A 19,491-nucleotide genomic window follows, 5' to 3' on the forward strand; every position below is an offset into this window, starting at 1 on the left:
CAAATACAGCTAACATTTAAGTTTTAAGTCGGACGGCAGAAATGCATAAAGTAAAGCTACATTTGTTTTGATTGAAGGCCATAGTGCTGCTCCACAGCGTGTTTAGGGCTACTTTACATTTTTGTTTGCCTCAGGCTAACTATTTTTAACATTTTCTCTTCAAACACAGGATGGGTATAGGGTTGTTTAATTCTGTTTTTTTTTATGAAGCTCATAAAATATATATATATTTGAGTTTTTGAAACTGATGCATCCTTTCCAAATTCACCCAAATCAAAACCGTATTAAAGTCAGACTTTGTTGATCAATCTAATGCTTTTCATACACTGGGCTTAACATTGTGCATAATGCTGAGTCTGCCCTGATCAACTATAATCACTGAACTTCTGATTGACTTATGGTAAGTCTATGCTTGCCACATCTGGCCTGATGGATGAACGTGGAGCAGAAAGTAGATCTTGCGGCTCCTGTCTGATGGGGACATGTTTAGATGTTTCGGCTTGTCTAAATCTAGATTTTATCTTGTGTTGTACACACTCCGGCGTTAGACAAACATACATTTTTACAGCCATCTGTGCTCCTTAATCTAGCCACAGAAGGTCAAGTAATTGTTACTTAAAGGAGCAATGCGCAAGTATCCCAAATAAGCCCTTAAAATTGCCTGATGTGTAAAATAAGTTTTCCTCTATTTACCGCAGTTGCCTCTATAGGCTCCATTAGTCAGTTCATCAGAGTGATTCAGGCCCAGTCCTCTAGGCGTGCGCTTGGATGTGACGCGATGTGCTTTCTTGTTCACCTGGCTACTTGATTGATTCTCCACCTCCACTGATATAGTATCAAGAGAACAGTGGCTAATTTAAAAAACACCGATGTAATTTCAACTTGTTGCCAGAGGGTGCAAACTTGTGCAAAAACTCTGGAATTTTCACTGTGCTACTTTAAACTCAAAAATTGCTTTTACGTTAGATTTAATTACTTGTGCTGGATGTCTGCATAGAGATTATTTGTAGGGGTGACCCTACTATGAGTTAAACTATGCTTTAATGTACAGAACTCAAACAGCATGCAACATCGGGGTGCACTCAAGGAGTGTGAAGCTTGGTAGTCCTGCTCTGGAGCTTGCTAAAGAGACTTCTTTCTGATTAAGATTTATCAACGTCACAAATCACAAGTAAAAAATGGGAGAAATTGACCTCTATCTGACCTTAGATGGAGTTTCCAGGCTATTGTGGTTGTGTTTCAGCATGAAGATGCGCTGGTGAATAAGTTTTCCTTGATCCAATTGAAGGTGAAATTTTAACCTAACTTTAACAAGCACTGAATAATGTCCGTTTTAGCATCAAGAATTGCTGTCCTAATGCCAAAGAAGCCCAATGGATTTACCTTCACAAGTGGAACATTACTGCTTTGGCCATAGTGCTCCACTTGTTATATTTGCAAAAAACTTAATTTGATATTATATTGGAATTATTTCAAGTTTAATGGACACAGAAACGGAAAGGTAGAAGAGAAAGAAAAGGCTGAGAAATAGATGAGACAAAATGTTAAAAGGGAGAAAAGGTGACAAAAAATAGAGTACAGGAATGTCCGTTTTTGCTAGAATGAGTGAGGAGGACACGAGTCAGCAGATCAGGGAACTGAACATTCAACATTTATTTACCTGCATAACCTTCCTGGTCCTTTTGTATTTTTCCTTTTTTCTTTATGTCAGGGTGGGAGGAATGGTGTTTGGTTAGTCCTTCCTTACATTACCTATCTTGTTTAAACTTAATTTAGTAAAAATATTCTTGATTAATTAAATATGTATGAGGAATGCTCTCAAATTGTTGGGTAGAGGTCAGTTTCCTGTGTAGTGATGCCTGCTGTTTAGAAGAAGAATTATGTTGGGCATCTGAAGCATCAGTATTACAGCCAACCTCTTTTTATGTTCATGCTAGAACATAAAAAGAGAACGTGTGTTAGCATAATTCAGTCACTGCAGTCATTTTCTTTCTCTGAACTGGGCTAAAACTGAACCGTGCATCGGGTTGTGTGTAATTAGGACTAATGTAATACTTTGTGGACCAGATTGGATGAGCTAGTGTACTGGCACTGACCTGGGAACCACCAGTTTAGCATCATTGCTCACATAAACCAAAAGATGTCTTTAGAATTCAAAGTTTCCTGTCATCCCTCAATATGAAATGCACTTTATCTAATCTGAGAATGAGTCTTAATCTGCATCAATATTTCTGCTTTTGTTTGCCTGTCTGTAGCAGGATTCATTGATCGAGTTATAATGTGTCCAGTTTGGTCTGGTGTGCTTGTGCACATGCTCAGATAAGCCAGGGTGCAAATGCACCTTTATCTACTGTATCCATGGAACTCCAAACCAGAAACCAGTTCGTGCTTATTTTACTTTTCTTTTACTTTTGTCTCTGCTTTTTCTTGTATTTTTCTCCTCATCCCAGTATTTTTTTTTTACATCTGCTGCTTTCCCCCCTCGTCTCAACATCGCTCCCTCTCATCACACTTGTTCTGCTTCAGAGTTGGGCCGCTGTGTCAGAACACACACAGAAATCCTCAGAAAACTGAGCCTGAGCAGTTACAGATATGCGTCGACATGCAGCGCTTCACCCTTCACGCACGGACCAGAGCTTGTTTTGGTCGACCCTTCGGAGGGTAGCCGGTGTTCGGAGCTCGTCTGTCACGCCCCCGCCTCTGTGCTTCGTTCACAGTGCAGCCTTAGTTTGACACAGCACAGCGTGGCTCGGCGCTGCATGCAAGATGACAACTTAACACAATAACGTTGAGATAACATCAGACCCCTGCCTGGAGCTACTCGCACACCGCTGCAACAGCTGGTCCGTATACAGTCAGTCGGAGACGAGCACCGCAGGCCGACATGCTGAGCTGTGACATATGGATGGATGTTACAGGACTATTTTCACCGAGAGCTGACAAGTCTCTGCGCTGTGACAGTGCCGCTCCTGACAGATGTGTTTTATTCTCTGCTAATTATAAATTGTTTATGCCACACTCTGACTTTGGATCTATTTCAACACAAAGCAGAGTCTTAGACATGGCAGCACAAAGCCAGATGCTGCCGATGGTTCAGAACTGAATGGCTGGTTAACTTTCTGATGCAATCCAGTCTATCCACTACAGCACTAACTCTTGTGTTGTTAAATCTTGAAAACTAAAATAATCGGCAGATAAAATTCACCTAAATTTTGATTAATGCTTATTATATTTCATTTATTTTTGAAACGGTAACTAATTAATTAATCTTCCTGACTTTGGAGACGGAGGAACTTCACAGGATAACAGGATATAAGATTCTGCTGGAAGTTTCTTCCTGTTAAAGGGGAGTTTTCCTCTCCACTGTCGCCACATGCATGCTCAGTATGAGGGATTACTGCAAAGTCAGCAACACAATACAAGCGAATGTCCACTGTGGCTACAGACTCATCCAGGAGTAGTGAATGCTGCAAGTCAATGACTCTATGCAATATACTGGGTTTCCTCAGATAGAAAACATTTTAACCAATCTGTCTATGATTTGATTTGATTGCCTTGACTTTGTAAAGTGCCTTCAGATGACATGTGGTGTGAATTAGCACTATATAAATAAAGTGAATGGAATGAAAAGCCATTTTTAAAGCCTGCCAGACCTCTCTCTGACTCAGTCAAGCAAAATCTTGTTGATGGATTCTCAGAGCTCAGCTTACAGAGAGGTTGTGCTTCTCTGTGTCTGACACTCAGACTACACTGAAAACAGTCCCCGCAGCCTACATTTAAGCCCACAATTATTCATACCAATGCATATTTGTGTTTAAAATTATTTTTATTCAACTAAAACATTTCTTTTTGATAGGAATTGAGGCAGACCTCTCTCAAAAGGTAATAAACAGTGGGGTATGAATTTATAAAAAAAAAAATGTATCTTTTGTTTAAATTTGTTTCAAGAATGGACAATTTAAAATTATTTATATAATTTTCAACAATCAATACAACATAATAACCAAACCCATGTTATACTTGCTAAGCAGCCTTTTGCATGTTTCCACTTGGATTTTTAGGAGATTGGAAGGCCTCCTTGCCATCACCCTAATCAGTATCTACATAAATTTGCTATCAGATTGAAGTGGGGTTCTAGCCGGCTCGCTCCAAAACACCAATGTTACTTCCAGTTGGAAGAAACATGTTGGCAAAATAAAAGATTACTTTAAACTTTAAAATCTGCCAGGAGTATGAATTAGTTTAGGCCTAACTTGATATTGGTACACCAATTTGGAAAGAAACTCTGACATCTGCTTCCACTCACAGTCCACACTTCCATCGATGAAGAAGTGTCTCCTCCACCTAACAGCACAGTAGAGGCGCTATCTTGTGACATCACTGGTCAGTGATTAAGGCTGAACAGACGCTTCACAGTTATGAGTCTGATGGTTGCTACAGCAGCACCACGAAAGGTTGAGAAAGGGATAAAAGCTGCAACATGTTGTTGTTTGACTTTTCCCCAGTAATTCACCGAACCCTCGTCATTACAGACCACTTATAGCACCTTATATAACAGCTTCTTACTGCACTTGCACATTGATTGGGAACTATGTGAGTTCTGCTGTTAACACCTCAGGGTTGACGTCTTTAACTTGACAATGTGCTGCTGCAGTCTTCCTCCTAAACGGCTGATGGTGCTACAGAGATAGCGCCGCCATGCAGCAGGAATGGCGGCTATATAAGCACCTCTTATCCAGAGCAATTACCAATGATTTACCCTCTACAATGCTACAACAAACATGGAAACCACTTGTCAATTAAAATCCATTTATTCATAAAGCGCCAATTCACAACTAATTTCATGTCAAGGCACTTCCAAATTATAGTTGTATTTAATAAATTAGAATATGCATTCAGATGAGCCTCGCTTTGTCAGATTAAAAGTACCTTTTGAAAACAACAACCTTTAAGAAGGTATTAGGTTTCATTAATACCACATTTCTGTAAAAAACATGTTTTAATTGGTCTGGTGTAATATTCTAATTTAAAATGTTGAGTTTCCATTAGCTGTAAGCAAAAAATCATCATAATTAACAAAAGTAAAGGCTTAAAAACGTTGGTCTGTGTGTAATTAATCTATATATTGTGATTCACTTAGGGGAAATAGGTTAAATTAACTTTTCAATAACATTTATATTTAACCAGTATGACTGTATATAAAGAAATATTTTCATTCAATCAAAAAAATACTGTTTGATCTTTGTTATAGAACAAAGACATCAAGTTCAGTTCATTGCGCCAATTGGTAACAAGGTGTCAATCTAAGAAAATTCTGCTAATTGCATTTTCTGAGTTTTCAGCAATCCCCCCTGTACGTGCATTTGCCAGTAGGAGATGGTTAGTTGCATCAGGTCATCAGCTTTGCAGCAATCCTTCATACTGAGCATGCATGTGGCAACAGTGGACAGGAAAAACTCTCTTCAGCTCTACACCATAACAAAAGGTTATATTCCTAAAGCTTGATGTATTTTGCTCTCTGCAAATAACAAAAAAAAAAAACACAACATTAAAATTTTCTCTTCCACTGCAGACGACAGTATGATATTTTCTTTAGCAATGGAATTAGAATTGGCAGTGCAATAAATGATAGACGGTAAGTACAGGTACTTTAAAACTAAAAATCAATACAGCAACACCGACACTCTACCAGTTCAAGTCTAATCTCATAACCAATCTGTTCAGAAGTGCCAGTTCATTGTAACTTTTATTGGTTTGTTGTTTTATCTTTATTGTTCTGCTTGTTCTGGGCACTGTCCTTGACTTTTCTGAAAGTCTTTTTAAATAAAATGCCTTACCATTATTATTTTATTATACAGCAGGTGTCCCACACACAGAGGCCACTATTTCTCAATGCAGCTGCCTAGTGTTGATTCCTGACATTGGGATTTTCTCTTCCTTTTTCTCCCTCTGACTATTTCATCTTAAAAAAATAATCATCAAAAAATAGTTTAGGTCATTGTACATGGGATCAGACACTTTCTCTTCAAAGGTTCTACAGTTAATTTCTGAGATATTTGTGTTATTAGAAAAAGATTTTGTATGTTAGCCAATGAAGCATCATCTTTTCTCTTATTTTGCTTCCAGTCATCCTTAACTCTTAAGAAGTATATCCAAAATGTCAGTATTACATTTACTTTAAACATTTAGTGGCTCAAAACTGTAAAAAAAAAATGCATCCATTAAGCAACTGTTTTTCAGCATTGATAAACAAGTGTTATATAGAACAGTAATTAAGTACATTTTCAATAAATAGCATGTCATCTTGCTGCATGAGTGGTTCCTTTCTTTTTTTAAGTTTTACTGAACAAACTGCTTGAAACACAATTTTCCAAGGAAATCATTTCCAGTCTCTTTCATCCCTCAATTTCCTTTCATCTCTCCTCTGCCGAGGACACAAAACACCCAAAAATACTTTGGAGGTTCCTAATTATGCTGAGTTAGAAAAACATTACGACTCAAATTGGATTTTGCAATTTTGTAGCACTGTGTTCAATTGTAATTTCTATTTATACACAGTCTCTGAGCAGGAGCCAATTGTATCGCAGAACGTTCGGTGTTAATTAAAACATTCGGTAAAACTCAGCGAGTTTTAATCACTAAATAACTAAAAAAAAATCTATTTTGATGGATGGGTACATTTTGGGTCTATATATGGGAACTTTGATAATAAAAGTGCTTAGACCTAAACTGTCTGAGTATTGACTTTGCAGCAGATGTAAGGGGCTCTAGTTTGAACTTAAAGTATAATTGCCTCTTCTGTAAAATTGCTTTTGCTGCATCGTTGCCCTTCTGGAAATGAACACTGTCACGGCCTTTAGATGTGGCGGGGATCGGAGCCAGACGCGCATTTCTAAGTGTTATGTAGATTTATGAAAATGTAATTAATAATGGCTAATTGACCAAAAACTCAGATCAGCTGAGTCCTTAATAACACATTAAATCAAGCAATTACCGAAGGCAGGAGCCCTGAAATCCATTCACTTACCCTGACATGCACAGAGCGAAATGCTTCGACTTATGTAGGAATCTTCCGATGACACAAAATTCAACCATTCAAACAAATGCATACATTATCCAGACCTAGCTCCCGCTAAGCCGCGGCTCCAGCAAACATGCCCGCTGGACGTGAAACAAAGGTTGAGCCTCCTGTAAGCGGTCAGATTTGAGCGGATTCACTGAAGCAGGCCAGCTGCCTAAGTCTCCCGTCGTCTCTGTTTGCAGTGGACGGAGCCATCCACCGGGCTGCGGGTCCCCTGCTCAAGAAGGAGTGCGCCTCCCTCCGCGGCTGCGAGACGGGAGAGGCCAAGATCACCTGTGGCTACGGCCTCCCGGCAAAGTGTGAGTGTAAAGTGTCACGCGTGTTTGTGTAGCTCTCAGCGGCTTTAGTGAGGCGGCTCGGCGTGGTGCCGCTGGACCACATCCAGGTGTGAATGTGCGGGAAAAAGGGTGACAATGATGTAAGGTGGCTGCAGCCGAGAGAAATCTGCACAGTTCAGTTTCCTGAGGACGCAAGAGGAGCAGAGGATGTGTTTAAAAAGTTTGGTTTAAGACGTATTTAATGTCCAAAGAAGGCTTCAGATTCGCATTGCATGGTAAATATAGTGATGATGTGGTAACAAAACTCAAAATGACCAAACATTTAAAGCAATAAGGTATATGATTATGTTGCTTTTATTTAAAAAGGAAAGCAATTATTCCACATATTGAACTTCACTGTTATATTATCTATAACACTTGTTTATTGTACTGATTTGTTGTATTTTTATATAAACACTTGTTTAAATCTTGACACAGTTTTTAAGTTGGAGCGACGTGGTTAGGGAGTTCGTCTTGCAATTGGCGGGTCGATCCCCCACACTGACTGTCTCTGTCGTTGTGTCCTTGGGCAAGACACTTCACCCGCATTGCCTGCTAGTGGTGGTCAGAGGGCCCGGTGGCGCCGGTGTATGGCAGCCTCGCCTCTGTCAGTCTGCCCCAGGGCAGCTGTAGCTACTAACATAGCTCACCACCGTCAGGGTGTGAATGGGTGAATCACTAAAACTGTAGTGTGAAGTGCTTTGGAGGTCGTCAAGACTAGTCAAAGCTCTATACAAGTACAAGCCATTTACCATTCTATTCTAAAGTGTATTACACCTTTTTGCTGTTCTACAACTATAACAAGCTAATGCTAGCTGCTTAGTCAGGCTATCTGCAGTCTGAAGCTTAAAACGCATGATGATTGTAGCTTTATAGCCGTAGTACAACTATCACTCACTAGCTTTCACCATTTTATTCAATTGGGAACCCTTAACTCAATTTTTTTTTACATCACCAACTAGCATCATTAAGCGGCACACTATTTGGCAGCAAACTAAAGATGTGAACTGAGACACCATTAGGACAAATTTCTGTCTTATTATGCTAAAAAGAATCATGACATTTAAATACCCTGACCTCCTTGCTCAAATGTAGCAGTATAAACTGGATGTTGGGTCCAAACCCATAAACTGCACCAGGTTTCTGTTTGGTTACTGCAAAAATGGAACTAGAAATAAGTAAAATGTTCTTAAAATTTGTGTATTTGACCTTGATTTGAGCAGGTAAATAAGATGATTTGCCAATGGAATAAGAATTTTGCACTTAAAATAGGAACAATTCATCTCAGTCATCTTATTTCAAGTGCAGGATGTCTAATTATCTTATTTTAAGGGGTCAAAATACTCATTCCATTGGCAGATAATCTTATTTACCTGCTCAAATCAAGGATAAATACACTAACTTTAAGAACATTTTACTTATTTTTAGATCAGTTTTTGCAGTGCTTGGTTAGAGACACGCGCATAAATAAAGCTGGAGGTCAAGACATTCTGCCACTGTTCTCTGTGACCGTCTTACAGGTGAATGTAGCCGATATAAGCACAAATTTTATCTGAAAATTATGCAAGAGATATATTTTTTTTTTAGGATCAGGATTATATATATAAAGAGGAACAACCAACAGAACACTACTGTAAGGAGGACTGCAATTAAAAAGGCAAAGGGCAAAATTTCTATCAACGTTTCATACTTTGCTAAAATTAAGCTTGGAGACATATGAGAGCAGCTTCAATAAGAGTTTAATGACATTAAATTACTTTTGTATGAGGAGCAGGAGATATTTAAAGACATGTAATTAAGTAGCTGAATTCCATGTTTGAAATGTTATACGATGAAAAACTCAACTTGGAAATTAACACACAAAAGTTTGTTTGTTGTAAGCGGGGGGGTAAAGTGTAAGCAGCCTTCTTTCAGTGAGCTGACCAGCAGTGCACAGCAGCAGGCCAGGGAGGTGCAACCATGTGTGACTCTATGCTCCATCCAGCTGACTGCTTCAGCACGTCCTCCGCTCTATCTTTAAAACGTCTTTAACCCAGTATAACTCAACGTCTGGTCTTCTTCCAGACTAACACACGATTGAAGCACATCATTTTCAGCATCAGCAGGCGCTGGTACGTTTACAACAATAACACTCCTTTTCGTTTCATTTATAGCTCAGTAAATGGCGCTCAATAATTGAAAGGGACCTCTCATCAGTATGTAGAAAATGAAACAGCTGAACAATCAATATGACGGCTAAAATTTTGCTGGGTCTTTTAGTGACAGAAGAAACATCTCCATCAACCCTCCAATTCATGTGACTGCAAACAGGAAAAAAGTTTTACACATGAAAAAACTATGAAATGCAGTATTTATCTTTTCATTTATCTAGAAAATGACAGCGTCCCTGTTGTGTTCTGTTTAGTTTACTCTTAAATACTGTTTTGGTGAGTGTTTCTTTTGTCAACCACACATCTTTGTTAATGTTTACTGAAGGCTGGTTTTTCTCAACCAGCAGTTGAATATATATTCCACTTTTTATCAAACATACTCTGGCAGATTATCACCATTTAAAGCCACTAAAAGTCATTCCAGGGAATGTTATTTAAAACAATGAGACAATCGACAATCTAACCACTGTCTTCCAACTTCAGATTTTATCTGCTTGCCCTCATATTGCATTATGTCAAATCTTCAAACATCATTATTTAAAATGTCTTTTAACATTAAAAGTGAGACGTCACAATTCTAGTGATGTCTCTTGTGATCCATTGTAACTTACAATTGTATTTACTGCCCAACTGGATTTAATAGATTATGTTCATCATTTCATCAGGATAAAGAAATGTAGATGCAATTGAATAAGCTGATGAAATGAACAACTTAATTCAGCTCAATCAGACTAATAAAGGCTTACTTAGAAACTGCTGTGTTTTACAGACTCTCTCTGTGGGCTGTTGTAAATATTTGATGCTGAGCACATAAAATGGAAACAGCCTAAGAGAATAGCCATGTCCGTATATCATGTTCACTTAAATCGTTGCCTCTCAGATGTTTTGGCTGAGAAAGAAAGGAGAAATGGCCCCCTCTAATAACAAACGCATTAATTATTTAGCCAATTAAGTCATTATCTTACAATTTTAATTCACTCCAAAAGTTACTGATTGTTTACTCATTGTGTTTAGTGATAAAGTAGTTGAACTAGAAGAGAAGAACAGAATTTATGGTCATTGTTTCACACAATAAAAACTGTTCTGGAGCTCTGGTTGGGCAGTGTGAATATCTCTCTCTGACACACACAATTTTATATATATATATATATATATATATATATATATATATATATATATATATATAATACACCAAGTAAAACACAAAGAAAGGGTTGGCAGCAGTCAGGATATTTCCCACGTTTAGTCCTTTAGGTGTCTTCAAGCGATAGGGGTGATTGATTTGACCTCCCTGGGATAAAAACTGTTTTTGAGTCTGTTGGTGGATTTGGTCCTGAACCTTTTCCTGGTAGGCGGGTGTGGAGAGAAGAGAATGTGTCTGAGGTGAGTTGAGTGTGCAGCAACGGTGCTGGCTTTTTTTTTCTGGAGTCTGCAGGTGTAAATGTCCGTCAGAGAGGGCTGCTGTGATCCGATAACATATTCGCCGCTCTGCTTCCTGTTCTCTTTGAAGCATCTGGAGAACCACACAGTGCAGCAATACCTATACCAGGAGGACCTCCATCTCTGACCTGGAGATGTTTATGAGCAGCTGGTGGGGGAAGTGAGCGTGCTTTAACTTCCTGAGGAACTAGTCTTTGTTGGTGTTTCCTCACATGGTGGGAGATGGGTGTGTGTTCCAGATGTCGACACTTTGCCATGCCATGCCCCTTGCCAGGTATTCAAAGATTCAAATATTCTTTATTGTCACCACGTGACAATAAAGGCCACCCCTTTTTGGCCACCCCAGCTAAGAGTACACATAAGACAACCTTTTTTTCTCATTATAGTGTTCAAAAGATTAAAACATTTAAAAGATGAAGATTCAAAAGTTTGTATGGACTAGTTGTCCTTCATGAGCCACAGATAAAGAAGCAAAAAACAAACAACAGAAGCCGGAGCGCCTTGGCCGCTGCAGAGTCCCGCACCGCCATGCATCGAGAGGGGAGTGAGTGTGTTTGGTGCACTTACATTTCCTCATTATTAGACCTACTGCAGTGGTGTCTGTCTATATCCTTCAAGGGTCCCTGCCACAGTCCAAGAACATGAAAGTCATGTTTTTGGAACCCAAAAAGTCATGTTTTTGGACTGTGCGAGGAAGTCCAAGTACCTGGAGAGAACTCAGGTATTCACTGGATTTTCCATGCAGACAGAACCAAGGCTGGCATTCAAACCCAGGATTTTCTTGCTGCAAAGCAAATGTTTCACCGTGGAGTCAACTTCCAGTTAGATGATAGATAGATAGATAGATAGATAGATAGATAGATAGATAGATAGATAGATAGATAGATAGATAGATAGATGTCATTTTGTATGCACAAAGTGCGTACAGAACGAAATTTCGTTTGCATACAGCTTGAAGAAAATCCCTCTAGAAATCACTCTAAAAATCACAGTTACAGTATGTGCAACTCCCATATACTGTACAACATAAAGTGTGGCATTTATAAATCAGAAGATCGTTCAGTATTTGTAGAACTGCGACAAAAACCCGGGACAAGTCACACTGCGACTGTCATGTTAAAAACGGAGGAAGCGAGATGGATTCTGCGCATCCTGAGAGCAAAAACATCGTCTGGAGCGAGACATGACTCTGTCAAATACATTACAGCCTTATATGCCAAGTCAGGTGTTTCTTTAAACAAAACTATGATGTTGTTTTAATTGTAATGTTAAGTATAAAAGGGATTTCCCTGTATTTTGATCTTATAAAGGTTGTCCTGTAGATGTCCAGTTCATCTCAGCTGAGCAGACATGAACAACGGCAGCATCCTGAAAGTCATCATTCAGGACTCAAGGATACAATCATACCACAAATGAAAACGGCTTAATACTTAAGTGGGGCTGGTTCTCTACACCCATGTGAAACACCCAGACCCAAAATCAGACTGCGCCTTAAATTAATAACCGACCTTCTACCAAAACGTTCCTTCAGTCGGGAATTATATTTGATTTTACTTTAATATCAGAGAGAGTTTGAGAGCTAAACTTGGAGATGTGGAAACATTCAATAAATCAGCTAAACAAATACAAGCAGGGTTTGATTGCTGTAATGCCAATAAAGGCCTTTGCACTTATTATTAACAAGTGTTTGAATAACTTAAGTTGCCAATTTTAATTAAAAAGTCAATAAAGCAGATGTCTCTTTTTTTTAATTAAAAGGCCGATGTTTTTTTTTTTTTTTTTACAAACTGATTCCTTTTGTAATCTAGTGCTGGTTCTTGCGTAGTATTGTCTTTTATTTTATAGAATACCTAAATTATGGGCTAGGATGAGGGGAAGGAGTAGAGGCTGGGATAACCCTGGAAATGTGATTCAGCCTTAATGTAATACTTTACCCTTTCTCCTCGTGACTTCACACTAAGCCCCAAAGGGCTAGCTTTATATCAAGGGGTAGAATTAGCACAGGGACGACATAATCAAGCCTTTACCCCTCACAGAAAACACCACAAAATAAATAATAATAAAGATATCAGTAATTTAGACGCTGAATACCGGGATTATCTTTCCTAATTAGCCGCTGAAAACAGATGTGCGCTGATTTTCATCTCAGACTTCAAAGTTTGTTTCACAGCTTCAGGGCAACGCTGCTTAGTATGTAGAGAAAATTCAATAAAACCTTTTGTGGCTTCAGAGAGAGCTGCACAAAATCTGATAAAATCACCTCGCGTAATGACATCACTTGAGTCAGCATTCGATGCAGCCGGCAAAGAAAAACTCAGCTGTGGGTGTGGGATTGTAAAGAATGATGGCACTAATAGGTATTGCAATAATGCTGGAGCCAAGTTTGTACGTTATTACGGCCACACAGGTGTGTGTGTGTGTGTGTGTGTTTGTGTTTGTGTGTGTGTGTGCAGGGGGAGAGATGAAAGCAACACGGAAACTGTGTAATATCAGCTCCTGGTTCCCTTGGAGAGTCTAAATTCACAGTAGCAGGAGAGGAGACAAAAAAAGAGCGAGAGAATCGCTGATAAAGGCGAGCTTAAGGCAGAAAGGAGAACATGAGTAGAAGTGAGAGATAAGGAGGGAGTCGTGCAGAAAAAGAAACGAAGCAGCGGCAGCAGCGTGGGGGGAGAGCAGAGATGAGAGGGAAGCTGAATACAGGAGGGAATTAGGGGGGAGATGGGTTCTTACACTTTCTGTTCCTCTTTGTTGGTTTACTTGTGTGACTTTGAGAGACTTCGCTGTAGTTTGCGCGTCGGTGAGGGAAAATCGCAGCTGATCGTCTGGCTGTATCCGGGCCGACGCTTCTGCGTGTGCGTGTACGGCGCGGGCCGCGGCGTATCGGTGGAGACGGCGAGAGCAGCCTGTCAGGTCCCATCACTCTGTTACCTGTAACTCTGTCAGCGTGAGCTCTGGATGACTGACAGCTTTCTGACTCACTGACTGGCTGCGTGTGGGTGTCTGCGGGAGCCTCTCTGCGGCGCGCTCGTGTGTGTGTGTGCACGGCCCGTTACCCAGCGTGTGGCGCGAAGGCTTGCTCTCCCTCCTAGCAGACAAAATATTACGTCCCGAGAATAATTCAACATCCGTCTGCCTCAGTGCTTAAACACTCACAACAGGGCTTGATTACCTCTCCGCAGGTGGGGGGGAGGACGCGAGACGGCAACAAGAGAGCGGGGGGGGGACGCAAAAGGAGGGGATAACAAAGCAAGCAGGAAACCAAAGCGTTAGCGTGGCAGCGCTGGGGGAAAAGGGGCGAGAAATGAAATCACACTCGACAGGAGAGGGGTGGATTGGCGGGGAGACGGGTCCAATCTCACGGACCGGCACTTTGATCTTGATTTGTACGGGCTTGCCACCAGATGTTGGATTTCAAGAGCATCTGACTCACAAGTTGCCAGATATCCAGAGGACGAGCTGTCAGCCCTCCACGCAGACCGTCCACCGATGATCCCGCTACGCCAGCAGCATCGCTTCATCGTAACCTAGCAACACCCAAAGTGCACATGCAGGGTTGGGGGGGGGTTTACAAATGACATCAAACACTTTAACCGCATCTATTTGGGTTTTCATCAACGTTATTTCAGTAATTCAATTCAAAAGATAAAACTGATTCCATATCAGAAAACGTCTTGTTTTATTGCCCTTATGGATTATTTTAATTCTCTGAGAAACAATTTTTTTTTTTTTTTTTTGCTGGAAGCCATAATAATAAAAATTAACAGGAGTAGAAGCTTGAAATATATTGCTGTAATTCTGAGTTTCACTCTTTGAAAAAAAAAAAAACAGCTGAAATACATAAATGCTTCTTAGATGTCCTGATATACTGAGAGGCACTTGTACAGGAAGCTAAATTGTCAGTTGTTATTCAGTATATCGCTCATTTGTCTGCCCGACGGCTGCTATAAAAATCCACACATGAGAACAGCTCTGTATGTTTGGAAGTTGTTAAACAAGGGAGCGTTGGCCAACATGTTGTCAACCAAGTGCACCGGAGCTCACCTGTGTACCGATAGGCCTCTAACCCTGCCAACAGATTCCCAGTTGGCCTTTTTCCCCTGCTGAACATCCTACGATGCAACGGTGCCGAGGGGAAATGTGGGAGGGCGGATCAAGAGAGAATGGAGGTCAGAGCCCTTAATACTTTTACTTTCCAGTTAAAGCACCTCTCTGCAGAAGCGCTCACTTTTACCCCTGAAGGTCTTCTGTTTGCGTTCCTTTTTTAAATGATAGCTGCAAACCTCATAATGTGTTCTACGGTCTTCTTGAACAAGCTTAAAAAAAAATGTTAGCTAAAACTGTCATTGAGACGTTCGCTCAATAATTTGAGTTTAAAAGTAAAGAGCATGAAGTGATGGTTAAAAAAACCCCTAATAATCTCATTTTAAGATCTCTAAAGTTTGATGCAACTAGCTACATTATTTAGTAGGTTTTAGTTATCACAAGACTAGCTTGCATTTTGGTCAACTTTATGGTGCATTTCAAATATTTTAAAAGGTAGATGATATGTACTTTTGTGATCTTGTGTTTCAGGGCTGCAAAGCCAGAGCAAAAATACTACAGGTGGGCGGCAAAGAGATTTCTAGGAAGAAAATATAAACTCTATTGATTCATTGTTTCAAACCTTTAAATAGGCAGGTGCTAAGCTTGAAAAAAGGATAATTTAATACAATTCTATTAGTATTAATTTGTCCATCCAGATCTCTCCATCCGTTTTGTTTACTCTGTATATCCGTCTTTTCATCCATCCTATCATCCTTGAGTGACGGATGATCTAGTTGACTCCATCCATTTTTCTATCCGTTTTGTTTATTCCATCCATCCATCCATCCATCCATCCATCCATCCATCCATCCATCCATCCATCCATCCATCAAAAAACTAAGTCATTTTGAAATTAATTGTGTAAAAGTTTACAATTTTGAAATGAAAAATTTGTTGGGCCTTTTTTCACTTTCTTTTTTGAAAAAAATAAAACAAGTTTAACTTTATCCTCCAATAGTTTGGAACTCATAGCCATTATTTTCCCAGAATTCAAATGCCTGGGAAGTTTTTTTAACCAGGGTGAAAGGTATCCTAGCTAATTTGTGTGGTTTCTGCTTCTACTTCTCTGAAAGACCATGGAAAATGTATTTAAATTATCCTAATGACATATGTGGAAGTTGTTAAGAAACTGCACTTCACCTCCAGTCCAGTAGGAGGTGATAATAAGAAACCAAAGGCCAAACAATCAGAGTGTGAACAAGAAGCCGGTGACCTGCCATTTGTTCACAGAACAAGATGACTTACACACAGCTGCCATATGTCCTCCTTAAGTCCATTCTTGATCACAATAAGTACGCTTAAATACAAATCTCATATAAAGTAGAAAACAACAATGCTCAGATGCTAAATATGGCGTGGGAGCAAAAGTCAGAAAGCTGCAACAAAGTGTCGACCAATCATGGTTGCTCAGTACATAACCCCACTCTTCATCAGTTAACCCCTCAATCCCAGAGTACTGTCAAAGTCCTACCCCCAGACCATTACCTTTTATCTAGGAAAGAGTGGACTGGGGAAATTGAAATTGCTTTGGTAAAATTGTGTTGAAACCCATGGTGGGCTTTCAAAATCTTAGGTAACAGCTAAAAGTTCCTGCAATGGAAAGGAGGCTATTATGTCCATCATTCTTTTATGACACACTAGATAGTCTAGTTGTGTTTTTATCTGCCAGTAAATACAAATGCATATTTGTTCACATTATCCTCTATTATCTCCTGTTTTTAACTAAATGGAAACATTGGATTTATTGATGATAACATAATGTTAAAGAAAAGATTTAGCGAGTGTTAAAATAAGGATGTGTTGACATCATGGACTGTGTGTTGTTATAGACTTGGTAATAGTAAACGAGGCTTGATTACTAATGCTAATTCTGACTTGGTATATTTTGAATGAGTCAGTTTTCTTCCTTTTGTTGACGCTCTCATTGATTCTTCAACTTGGGCGCTCTACACTAGTTCTGTTTCCTGCCTGAACCTGATTGTTGTTGTTCCCGCTCTGGATCTCTGCCGTTCCTGTGCTGAGCTCCGTGTCATCATAACTAATGCAGCAGACTGCAGGAGCCTTCAGATCACTTCAGGTAATCCAAGCCTCCACCAGCCGGGCCACTCTGGGACAGATGCACAAACACACCGCAAACTTCCACACTCTGACGCCACCTTGAAAGTTGTCAGCCGTTTCTAGCGGGCGCTCGTTTCAACTTTTCCAGCAGGTGCCGAACAGCATCAGCGTTCACGTGAAGTTGTGAAGAATTCAAACCCGTCGTTAGCTCGTTTAGCTCTGTCTTTAAGCTACAAATGGTGTAGACAGAAATGTCTGTCTATGAATGTGTGAGGTGCTCATCAGCTAATCTCAACCTGTCTTTTTTTTTTTTTGCTGTTTGGGCCTCAGCAGCTGGCGCACGGTTGGTTCTTGCAGGGAAAAAAAAGGCAGAATCTGCCTGCTGCAAGCTGAAAATTGATTCAAGAGTTGGGAATCAACCAAAATGATGAAGACACAATCATTAGCTGGAGGATATTGAGGGTTGTGAGTGGAGAGAGGAGCCGCTGTCAATACTCTCTTTGACTTCATCACTCAGCCGATGCCTTTCCAATGAGGGTAATCGTGTGTGCACGCCGTGTGGCTGTTTGGGCCTGCTTTACTTTAGCTGTGTGCACAGAACATAGATGACTGTTTGAGCTGTAATACCGAGGACAGTTTTTTTTTAAGATCGCTTTGAAACTATAAACAAGTACTCAGATTTGGGTTATTACATTTTCATATCATCTTTTGTGTGTCGGTGCAGCTTATTCTCAGTTGGCCTTTGTCTCAGTCCCTCACATCTGCTTCTCCGTCTCGCTCTGCCCATAGAGTCTACATTTTAACACAGCCGAATTCCCAACAATATATTCTCGTTTATGCTATTCCCTGTTTCTGTTGTCAGACATTAAACGAGTATGAAATGACACAAATGTGACCCATTAAGACTTTAACGTTAACCAAGCGTCACTCGAGAGCCTTTTCCTGCCTTCTGCTCTGCACTGCTTGATTTTATAGGCACCACAGCGCCGTGGCAAAAAATCACCATCGGCTTGTTTAAAAACAACAGCCTGGTTTGATTTTGACTGTATTTAAATGGAAAATAATCACTCTGAGAAAGTTAGAGCCCCCAAAAAAAGTGCCTTTGTAAGGTCTTTCTTCACAGCACAGCTTCGGTAGCTGAACGTTCAGCGCTGCTCCCGTCGGCGGCTCGTCTCTGGCACAATAGGGGCTTTTAAACTGAGCAGTTTTCTTTTGCATTCATGCTGCAGAGAGGAGCGCCAGACAGCATGTAGGAAGCTAAAATGAAATTGCATTTAAATTCCACTGTCATGTAGAGTCTGATTGAACCCCACGCTCTGCTGTAGGTTTTTTTTTATTTTTTTTTTACTCTGTTTCATTTAAGAGTTGAAACAAGTTCTTTATTGAGATGCACCAGGAAATAGGCTGGGGAGCAGAGTTGGACAGTTTTCTGCTTGACAATCCCTGATTGGTGATCAGCCAGGAACTGAAAATCTATTCACTATTCCAAGTGCTGCCAGCTCACACAAGTAACACTCTTTGGCATGGAAGTTGTAACTGTGTGACAAAAGCTGTAATAAACTTCTAGAAAATGAAACAGTACTTTTCTAAAGAGGCTTGTTAGCTGTTCATGTAGACTGCCAGAGCTGTCAGATTTGAGCAAATAACAGGAAGAATGTTTTCCAGGAAAGTTTGACTGTTTTATCTTTTGATGAGTTTATTTCTGTCCATGGTGGAAAATACTAACCTGACTCTAGCCAGATGGATTTCGCTCCGCCTAGCTTCACTCACATCCATCTGGAACAGATCCATAGGAATTGCCTTTTTTGAAGGCTGGGCCTTATCAAAAATCCTTGCATATGATTGGATAAGCCACTTGTGTGTCATCTTTATCAACGTGCAATTTCAACCACTCACACCGAAGCTAACCCGTGACGCTGTGAGAGTGACGCAGGAAAAAACAAAACTTTATTTTTTTTAATGTGTTTGCGGCTCTAGTGGCACGCGTTTTATTGACAGTGAGCTGACAGGAAGAGGGTGGAAGACAGACGGCAAAGGGCCGTGGGTCGGAGTCGATCCCGGGCCGACCACGTTGAGGACTAAAGGCCTCCTAATATGGTTCGTGCTAACCGCACCGCCACGGGCGCGCCCCACAAAACAAAACTTGCCAAATCCGGTTGGGAGAAGGGCGAAAACATGGTTTTCACCAACAAAAGCCTTTTGCTGGTGAAGATTCTCAGTCATCCAGGTCATGGTCATTCCAAAAAAAGTAAAAAACAAAGCAACTGGACTTGTTTTCCGTAGTTGAAGACGTTTCGCTTCCTCTCCCGGAAGCTTTCTATCTAAGCCATTACAAGGCCTTTGTTAGGTAAAGGTATAAAGC

General features: G+C 40.3%; 1 protein-coding gene across 1 annotated transcript in view; it reads left to right on the forward strand.

The window, feature by feature from the left end:
* Nucleotides 1-19,491, forward strand: part of LOC105928693 (mono-ADP ribosylhydrolase 1) — a 134,296-nt gene that overhangs the window by 38,851 nt on the left and 75,954 nt on the right. Inside the window, exon 3 of the mRNA XM_036129848.1 lies at nucleotides 7,264-7,380. Coding sequence (XP_035985741.1) covers nucleotides 7,264-7,380 — 117 coding nt within the window. The remainder of the gene's footprint in view (nucleotides 1-7,263; nucleotides 7,381-19,491) is intronic.

The sequence above is a fragment of the Fundulus heteroclitus genome, unplaced genomic scaffold (assembly GCF_011125445.2).
Source record: "Fundulus heteroclitus isolate FHET01 unplaced genomic scaffold, MU-UCD_Fhet_4.1 scaffold_234, whole genome shotgun sequence".
Taxonomy (NCBI): domain Eukaryota; kingdom Metazoa; phylum Chordata; class Actinopteri; order Cyprinodontiformes; family Fundulidae; genus Fundulus; species Fundulus heteroclitus.